The 10,378-nt window shown below is 39.5% G+C and overlaps 1 protein-coding gene across 1 annotated transcript; it reads right to left on the reverse strand.

Moving 5' to 3' along the window:
• Positions 1-2,351: 2,351 nt before the first annotated feature.
• LOC127341898 (uncharacterized) lies at positions 2,352-10,149 on the reverse strand. Its single transcript, XM_051367837.2, has 9 exons — positions 9,780-10,149; positions 8,306-8,362; positions 7,665-7,829; positions 7,451-7,556; positions 4,969-5,151; positions 4,320-4,485; positions 3,375-3,670; positions 2,817-2,906; positions 2,352-2,718 (listed from the first exon to the last, which is right to left on the reverse strand). Exons 2-9 carry the CDS (start codon positions 8,318-8,320, stop codon positions 2,666-2,668), a joined length of 1,074 nt encoding a protein of 357 aa, XP_051223797.1. The 5' UTR covers positions 8,321-8,362; positions 9,780-10,149; the 3' UTR covers positions 2,352-2,665.
• Between the last annotated feature and the right edge of the window lie 229 nt (positions 10,150-10,378).

Below are 10,378 nucleotides of genomic sequence, written 5' to 3' on the forward strand. Positions count from 1 at the left end.
AAACTGTTGTTCCGCCATCTTTGTTGAGATTGCTCCAATCCCTAGCTTTTGTGCCGCAAATCTTGTTGTTGGCATCAAAGATTTGCTTGTATCTTGATGTCTAAGATCCTCTAGTGCGCTCTTTGAAGAAGAACTTGTTGAATTCCTTTTTGATAATAGTGGGAAAAAAAGAGATTTGGTTGGTTTTGGCCCGTGGTTTTTCCTCTCGAGTTGAGAAATTTTCCATGCAAAACAGATTGGTATCCATGTGTCTTGATTTGCTACTGCACTTCCCACATCATGTAGACTATTTCATCCATATATGTTGCTGCATATGTTTCCTTTGACACGAGCAGCGATTCGCTAGCTAGTGCACAGTGGTGATTCCGCTGCGTATTTTCATATCACTATTAATTGTGCGCTAATCTCCAATTAAGGATTAACTAGTCTCGCCACGGTTTTCCAACTAAAATATCAATGTGGTTTGGGGATTGAGGGTCTAGATATAAAAGAACATCTGCTTATTGACCAAATGGCTTTTGGAGTTACCTAATGAAGACGGAGTGCACAACGAATATCTTAGGACAAAATCCCTCCCACGGGTTCAAATGTAACCTACGAATTCTCCTTTTGGAACGGGATAATGCGTGGTTCTTTCGTCATGGGTGATGGAAAGAATACTCGGAAAACTCTTGGCTTGGGCGCAAGTCACTATCTATAGAGTATACATCATTATACAAATGTGAGTGTGGCTGAGGTGATTAATCAAACACCGCTGAATATCCTTTTTAGACGTGTGCTAAGAGATGAAAAATGACATCCCTTGTTGAATTTGGTGGAGCGATTGATCGAGGTGCACCTATCCGATGAACCAAATGATTTCTCGTGGCACTTAACGGCTTCTTTTCTCAGTGAAATCCTTATATGCTGATTATATGAATGGGAGAGGGGATTTGGTGACTAGGTGTATACGTGAGCACCCTCTAGATGCCACACGATCTGCGTTGAGATCCGGTTCTCGTCAATTGGATATGTTGCCTTGACGTTGTCTTATCCATCGTTGAGCGTGCTTGTCGTGGGTCCTACGTGATTTGAAAGTGCATCTGGCCCACTATTTGAATTCAAAAAGGTGGGTCCTACGTGATTTGGAAGTGTTGTTAGTGCTGATGTGGTTTGCTAACCCAACAGTGATGGTAATAGTGGATTGCTAGATGTGACACGTGTCAACCAATGGATGCGTGCTCACGTATACACCCGGTCACCAGGCTTCTTTTGATATGAATGGCAGCGCTGGTTTCCTAAAGAAATACTCGTGAAAACTAAAGGCGCAACGGAAGATTAGAATTTTTATGTGGTTATTACTCAACAAAAACATTGCTTAGAAAAACTAAAATTAACATATTTAAAGAAATGTGCCTTATGTGATTCGCAGGAGTTCGTGGAACATTTATTTATTACACGCCCATTAGTGAAATTAATTTGGAGGTTAGTCTGTTTTACTTTTAACATACCACCTCTAACCAATATCAAAATAGTTTTGGCATGGAATCAATAAAAATAAGAAGAGCAAACTCGAATTTCTGTAGGTGTTTGTGCTTTACTTCAGGAAATTTAGAATTGTCAAAATGATGTAAGTTTGAACAAAACAGAAGGTGCTCAAGTTTTGCAGAGTTACTTACTGAATCAACATGTGGTCTTATCTTCTTCTAGAGGATCAACGGGGCGTATGAATTCTGGATGCCCTCGGTTGATGGTAGTCGTACAAGGTATCTTTAGCCAAGGTGGTTGACGGCTTTCTAATAGTAGGATACAAGATGCATACGTTGTTTGTATTGTTTCTTTCAATGGCTAATCCATGTCGCCACATTATGCGATCTTTGAGATTGTAAACTATAAATAAATTCTAACAATATATAATAAAAGCATGTTGTGTACATCACTTCAATGGAGAGGCTGAGGCGTTCCCCTTTAAAAAAAATAGATTGATGTGGCTGTTTTTTCGTTTGCGTTTTTGCAGGGCCCTAAGGCTGCTTTGAAGCACAAACTTTCTGGCAGTATTCTTGGGAGCATCGGTGCTAAAAACACAATAAGCTAAATATCAAAACTCCCGAGAGAAAAAGCCCCAATCGAAACGGGTCCATACATGGCGACCAAAGAGACAATAAAGGCGTTAGGAGAAATGTATTTCTAGCATGAACGCTAGCTAATTAGGAGAAATGTTTCATCAAATTTCACTGGGATTTAATTAGTCCACTTTTCCTGTTGTTCACGAAAACGTGACAAAACCTGATGAAACTTGGCAGCATGAATCTTGATGCACTAAATCAGTAGGAGAAATATGCTAGTGTGCATGCTAGAAACGACACGTTCACTAGACCAGACCAACTGTCCACTTCTTCAGAAATTACAAAGGGTTGTTCCTGAGGTTTGACACATTTTTTTCTACAGATTTCATCCTTGCAGCCAGCAGCTTTATCCGCTCAAGGCTATCCGACTGATTATTCCAAAGCATTAAGATTGACCACTACAAAATTCTTCAGTGGCACACACCAGTTACCGCACCTATGGGGAGTGTGCTCGACCAGATTTTCTACGGTATACATGCATGGTTGAGAGAGTACACTACATGAGATGACGCCCCGGCCAGGTCTGAATTTGAATGGGACTATTTAAACCCTGTCCTCAATCACTTCTCTTCGTCTGACTGAGATCCGTTGATGGCGTCCGCAAAGTACTCAACTGGAGATAATAAGACATACCACAAATCGTTAGGTCAGGGATGATGATTAATTTGGCAATTCCTTGATTGATAGAATTAGAAACACAAGGAAGATTACCTATGTCATCATGGTCTGGGGAATCAAGTAAGAGGTCTGAGTCCGAGGGCAGGAATGGGGTACCGGCGTAGTTCTCAAGGGCCTCCAAATCTAGACATGAATATGGAATGCCAACAGTGTTATTAGGAAGATAGTCAATTGGGACGTGGAAAATAAATCTAACAGCACAAATGCTGACTGAGTTGTACTTTTGGTAAAGAACTCAAGTATTTTATAAAATCCACACACAAAAAGATTGGATATTCAGTACCGAGTTTCCACCAATAATGAGTTGTAGAGATGCAACTATCTCTGTTTTTGGGTTTCCACCAATAATGAGTTGTGGAATAAATGAAGTGGCTCAAACAGTAGTGTGTGTCTTCCAAAAACAGAGATAGTTGCATCTCTACAGAACAGCCTATTGTTGTTCCTCTAGCAATTTTTCACACATGAACTCTTATATTACTTCACTGCTAGCCACACAGAATTTATAGCAGATACTATTTTCATGTTTCGTATGAACTGGTTGTCAAAAGAAAGACTATTCAATAGAGTAAAACTACCAGAGACAGAAATCACCTCCCAAACTTGTCAAATCAGCTGTAAGATCAGACAGACTGAAATTCCACAGCTGCCCTAAGGATCGGATGGAGTCCCTTGACGAACCATCTGGCCCTAATTGCAGAGGTCCTGTGTCCCCTATGTCAGTTCCAAATGCTGAATCCAGTACTGATGTATCCATGGCCATCCCTGGTATCTCAGATGGAGTGAAAGGAGCATGGTTGCTTGATGCTGCTGATGAGGGACTCATAACCATCTCTGATGGCATAGCACCAGCATGTGCAGCTTCAGGTGCACCGTTGTCCACAGCCATGCTACAAGCAACATCAGAGTAACATCATATGAGACATGAATGTGAATAGAAAGAGGGGGGAAAATGAAACACGCAATATGGACATGACTTTCTGCAAGACATTAGGTCAGAGGGGCTGCAGCCTGCACTCCTGGTTGCATCATTCGGCAACACAGCTTAACAATCATTGGTTGAAAAAAGATGTTTCAGCAACATAACATCAAGTGAAGCAGAAATATGGATCAAAGAGAAAAGATAGGGATATTTCCGAGCGTTAAGTACTTCTCATGAAACTTTTTGTAGCAAGAGATGTCAAAAAAAAAAGCATTGTAGTTAAGTCAACAAAGTGGTGAATAATAACAGCCAGTGACATTACTTAAAAGTACCAACCCCTTCAGTAATCATTTATTCCTTAGCAGTTTGACTGCTGCAGCACTAAAAATAGTACACATGCATCTTACAGCAGTATGTGTATATTCAAGATTTGTTTCAACTATATAGACAGAAGCACCAACGGAAGATAAAATGTTCGAAAATTTCAATATGTATGCATGGATAAAACACAATTTGCCAGGCAAAAATATTCACAGAACATGATTAAACCGATGCATCTCACAACACAAACAGCTCACATGAAGGGAAAACAAACATGAGATAAATGTAATGCTTACTCATTTCCAGAGTTCATGCGAATTGGGTGATAGCCACCTGGTGCAGGTATACCATTCACCATATGACCACTGGATAGACCACAAACCATTGGATCAATGTGAGGCTGGCCAGGAGCAGGCATCAGAGGTTGCTGAAGTACTGGATACCCCATCGGTAAATTGTTAACTGCACCACATTCACAATTGCATTGAATAAGAGTGATAATAATATTTAGAAATGTCTAAACCAGTCGATGATGAAAGCTAAACCTGAAAGATTGTTCAATCATGCTAAAGATTCACTATAAAAATTGGTGCTAGTGAAAAAGAATCATTACAAGATCTTCACTATTATACCATTATGGAGTCTTGCCATACAACCCAACAATTATGCAGTAAATGAGGATAATATGGACTCGAGAAAGCGGAGAGGAGATGTTTACTTATATGAGACGATATTTTGATAGAATGTATGGAACTGTAAAATTTGTTCTGTAAAATCACAAGACAGGGAGGGATATTGATAAAAAATGTGCATACTTGCGCACTTCCCGTGGAAGGCAAATTGTACTCAAAAAGCAGCTAAGGTGAAAAGAAAGCATATTAGAAATTCTAAACTGCGATGTACTTATTGAGCATCTTTTGAGGGCTAGACGTCAGCATGGATTACCTGGCATATGATGCATTCCATTTTGCATTGGAGCCATTGGAACATTCTGAGGTGCTGGATATTTCATCAAATTGAACTGGTGTTGCAATAAATGGTTGAACAAGATAATTTGCCTTTTCAATTTCAATCTTATGTAGTAAGCCCGAAAGAATTCAGAGTTCTCTTCTTCAAGTTTCTGCCATACTGAAAATACAAAAAATATCAAAGTAAGCAACAAAACTTACAGCTCGAATGGATGTATATTTAGATGCTCGAAATTCAAGAAACATATTATGAAATCCCTTGATCTCATAGAGCATTCCAAATTATCCTTTTGCCCTGAGAAATTCCAATCGATGTAAGTATCAATGAATGTTAGGTTAAACTGGTAGGCAAGCATCTGATACTCAATTCATGGCATAGTCACACTGAGAAATCTGCAACGATGCACAGATCTTTTGTGTGTTTCAAGGAAAAGGAGAAAGTGATACATTATATTATGCTAATTTGTTCGTCAATGTCATGGGCAGGAGTTGTGCGTGCCTCTTGAGAAAGATGATTTTTATACTATAATAAAATAGCATACTCCCTCCGGTCCGGAAAAACTGTCGAACTGACCATCTATTATATACTAAAAGCACAATACGGAGGTCTAAAATAGAGACACCGCGTTAATCCACGTCATCATAATTATTTTAGTTGTTAGATCTAATATCTATGGTCAGGATTTAACAAAAGACTAATTGTTACGTAAGATTTGACACGTATCAAATATAAAAAGAACAACCGAGCTAGATAGGTATGAAAAATACAGATTAATTGTTACGTGACGTTTGACACGTATCAAATATAAAAAAGAATAACCGTACGTGATAGGCATGAAAAAAAAGTAGTGTCAAACCGTATCTCCATTGGACTCTAAGAGCCCCCCTCTTTTAAAAAAAGATGCCTAGACTAAACCATTTAAGATATCGTTTGTGCTATCCTTAAAAAAGTACGGACTCGTGTTGAGCAAAATTTTGTGTCCGGCTCACATGCAAACAAAATGGTGTGCTCAATTTTTCTAGCAAATATTATGTTAAATCAGGTTGTCAGTAAATTATTTTTGAGAGAATCAAGTTGTGAGTTTTGTGCAACAACACTGCTTGGAAAACAAAAAAAATTCGGGAATACTCATGAAAAGATTATTAATTGATATAAAATTGAGATGGTTCATATGTATCTGTGTTCAATTTACCTGTAATATTTTTTGGTCGATTAAGTTGTCTGTACGACTACGTAAAAGGACATCGTATAATCGTATTGGTCGATCTAAAATTTGCGGCTAGAATTTAGGGAAAGATTATAATCATACGAAGACTGGTGCATTGCCTGTACTTTTTAATCTATTCGCACCCATCTTCCATGGCATACCAGACCCACACGAACGACTGAATTTGAATAAACATTTATGCTGTAAAAACAAACATGTCAAGAAAACCTAGCGCCGCTGGCATGCTATGCCGCCACTACCTGGCGGCATACTAGCCCACGACTCTTGGTCGATTATGAAGGTGATCCCGCTATATGCCCCTTTCTTCTTGAAACCTTCATTATATTCTGCAATAAATACTCCACGACTACAAGTTGCAGCGGCGGGAGGTGAATGTCTCAGGTACTTATATTTGTCGACTATCGTGTGAAGATAGTATGTGACAATATGGACTGAGTGCCACTTTCATGTGATCGTTATCTTTCTTACATACAGTGTTTAGATAATTATATTCATATAATTTTCAAGGCTGACAAGGCCACATAACACGGCCTAAGGACTAAGTTCACTAATGACCCCAAGTCTAACAGGTTAAGTGTTTCAAAATAGGAGTAGGGTGGTTGCAAATCTAAACGTACACTAACAATGGAAGTACAACTCCATTTTTGTAAAGTTATACATGATAGTATTTAAACATGTGGAATTTTCGTATGATGTTAGATCACGCAGTATTATAATTTAGATATGTCCAAGATAAAACCTTGGAGATTATAATGTTATGATTCAGATATTCATATTTCCCATACACAATGAGCTTCATCAATATATTTAACTAGCTAAAAACGATGCCCTCACATTTGCGAGGGCCACCTTGCTAGTTTTGCTAAAAGAACCATTCAATTTTATTTTCCTCAGCCCGCAATCCATCTTGTTGACGCATTAAACCATCGGAGCAGTGCAGAGGCAGAGAGACCCGGCTGTTACGGGAGGCATGCATTCATGGTCTGACTAAACAGCCAGCCAAAAAGCTCGGCCACCACATGCATGCATGGTCCGTTCAAAGACGAGCTATAAAAGCTGATTTACGAAGGTTCTAACTGTAAAATGTAATTGTACTAATGGTCCGACATTTATTCCGGATCGGAGGGAGTATATTATTGGTTGCACTTTGAAGTATGTGGTGTAAATTAGCAAGCACAAAAAAATAAATTCAAACATGAATATCATCATTGGCTGAATTTGCAACATCACCTAAAGTAGTGAAGCCAGGTTCTATTCTCGCGCGGGTAGAAAGGGTCCTAACAACCTCTCCTTTGGTCATGTACAGTTGCAGACAGCGCTCTATCAAATTCTGGACCTGCAAACAGATTTCAAGTTTCACTAATTAATTGTCAAGAGTGTGAGACCCCCAATGTAGAGGGATATAATCTGGTAAAACCATAGCTTCAACAGGTAGACATCTTACAAGTTCAATGTCTTCGCGGGATACTTTTCTATTATCATTACTAGCGACTGATAAAGAACCAGAATCTCCTGCAGGAGCATCTGTGGACATAGTGTTTAGTTGGTTACTCTGCACTTCATTAGTACCTTGTGGTGACATCTGCAACTCTGTTGTGCTCTGAATATCCTGTATGTAATGTCCATAAGTAACCCAAATCAGTTATCTGCTAAAGGCAACACACAATGGATGCTAAAACTGAAAGTAGTAACAGTTAATTATGAGTGTTATTAGTAAGAAAAAACAGATGCATTGGCATCAAGAAAAAAATATCTTTAATAACAGGTAAAGTAGCGTCTTGACTGTTCCCACTATTACTGAATAGGAGAGTTACAGGACTAAAGAAAGCGTCGCAACAGTATCTCAATTTCTTGATAATAAGTACACATACACAAATTACTATAGATTTCTTTTTGCCAGTTACCAACAAATACTGTAGGGAAGCCATAATGCATAATCATCTCAATCACTCTCTGTCAGCTAAATATAAATTTTACGCACTTTCACCATCTGGTTAGACCAACCAAACATAATTTTACAGTGAAAGATAAAGATAATTAGAAGGAGGATCTTTAGTGACAACTGATAATAGCAAGCAAATCCACCTGAGAATCCTTCATTGCAGCTTATGGAAATTGCGGAGTGCAGGATCAATGCTTATCCTGATAGGGAAATAATATCAATGATTACGCTGGATTGCATGCCGAAAATAAACAAAAAAACCATTGCAGTTCACGCTAAATAAATCTTGCTGCAACATTAGACACGAAACTGACATATCAGCTTTCTCAAATTTCCCGCTTCGAACTAGAAGCAAGTGAACTTCATATTTTTCATCAAATAATGGAAAAAAAAGGTGAAAAGAAAAGGAAAGTGCAGTGACATGGTAGAGAGAATGTAGTAGGGTCTGTCATGGTTTAAGGAAACAATTATTATTGCTATTCTACAGCGATTATGGCATTCTAAAATTAAAAGAAACAATACCGAAATTCAGAAAATTGATGATAACATCATTCGGTCAGCTAGATTTGACTTGGTGCCAGCCACAATATGAGAGTGAAAGCTAGAAATATAACCAACACGGCATAAGCTATGTATATGACAATGATGCTTGAGAACCCTTTGTGGGCTTCACAAAAACAAAAACAAAAAAAAACTTACATATATATCTACTGAACATGAAACACATATAATGAGCTCTCTTCTGAAATAATAGAAATGTGTAATGTAGGTTTAAGGGTTGTTTTCCCCTGATGTTAGTGCTTGTTGATCAAGTAATTGTGTCCCCAATAAACACCAATAAAAAAAGACATTACTGAGAAATGTGTAATGTAGGTTTAAGGGCTGTTTTTCCCTTATGCGTTTTCTCGAATAAAAAAAAGACATTACTGAGAATCTCCATAGTCGGTAAAAAAGAGGCTTGAGATTATCACTTAATAGCATACAAAAGGAAGTAATTGTGTCCCCAATAAACACCATTCATACGCTAAAAGACATCACTGAATTTGACTTCATAACTCTGGGATACTAGAGATGAAAGTGAAATTTGATTCTTAGAAACTTCACTGGATTTGTACTATCATTTACTGTATAACCATCTTACAATCTTGGAAGAATTCAAATGTAAAATAACACTGCTGAGTGCTGACAGTGGGCGCTCATGTTTAAAACCAAGATTAACCTTGTTTTGAAACAAAACATATTATGAACCGCAAAGAACTTGGAAAGCTAGGGAACAAACAGATAAATTATACTAAAAAACGGCCTCGAACCAGTTGACTTGACAAATTAACATGATTGCTTTAGTACGGCTCAGAGCAAAAGAATAGTTCTGCAATCTTAACGCCGAGAAGTCAGGGGCACTAACGTGGGGCGTGGAAATTCAGTTAAAGGCCCAATTTTTTGGGAAAAGAAGCTGCTCAGCATCTGGGCAAAATGGGGCCGCTCAGATCGATCTTGCGCGGTAAAAAAAGAAGAACCAATCGAGGCGTGGAAGGATGGATTAGATTAACGAGGGCACCGCGCAACAAACAAATCGGCAACTAACTGAATGAAAAGAAGGAATGGTTGATTGCTCACTGCGACGGCAAATACGAAGCGAGACGAACTCTTGAAGCTCAGGATGAAAGTGGGATCTTCTGCGTTGTGCCCGCTGAGCGCGTCACCGGACAGAAAAGACGACGGCCACGGACCGAAGCAGCCGGCGACGAGCGGAGGAGCTGCCGGGCGGCACCAACAGCGGAGGGCTGGAGCGAAAAAGCGGCGGCGCCACCAAGAAGGAGGAGCGGCGGCGGAGTGAAGGAGGGAGGCGAGCCGGCTGCCTTAATCGAGGGCCAAGGGCCGCGACAGAGGCGGGGCGCAGCCGGCGCCGCAGGCGGTGGCCACGAGCGGCGTGACGTGCTCCGGTGTGTGGCGAGCACGAGTGGGGTGTGTGCAAGCCAATAGCAGGCTGTTCCGAAGCCCACTTAACTTTTACTGCTTGCCCGCGATACTAGATGTTGGTCCGCCGCGGTAGGATTATCATAATTTCGTTTATTTTCATTATATTTTACTTATTCTTAGTGTTTGTTTGATCCAACTTGTGCATTTTTATGGCCGATGTTCTACATAGATCATAAATGAACACAATGGATTGGAATGCACCGCAATGCCAACGACAAGCATAATTTAAGACAATT

Source organism: Lolium perenne, chromosome 3 (genome assembly GCF_019359855.2).
Source record: "Lolium perenne isolate Kyuss_39 chromosome 3, Kyuss_2.0, whole genome shotgun sequence".
Taxonomy (NCBI): Eukaryota; Viridiplantae; Streptophyta; class Magnoliopsida; order Poales; family Poaceae; genus Lolium; species Lolium perenne.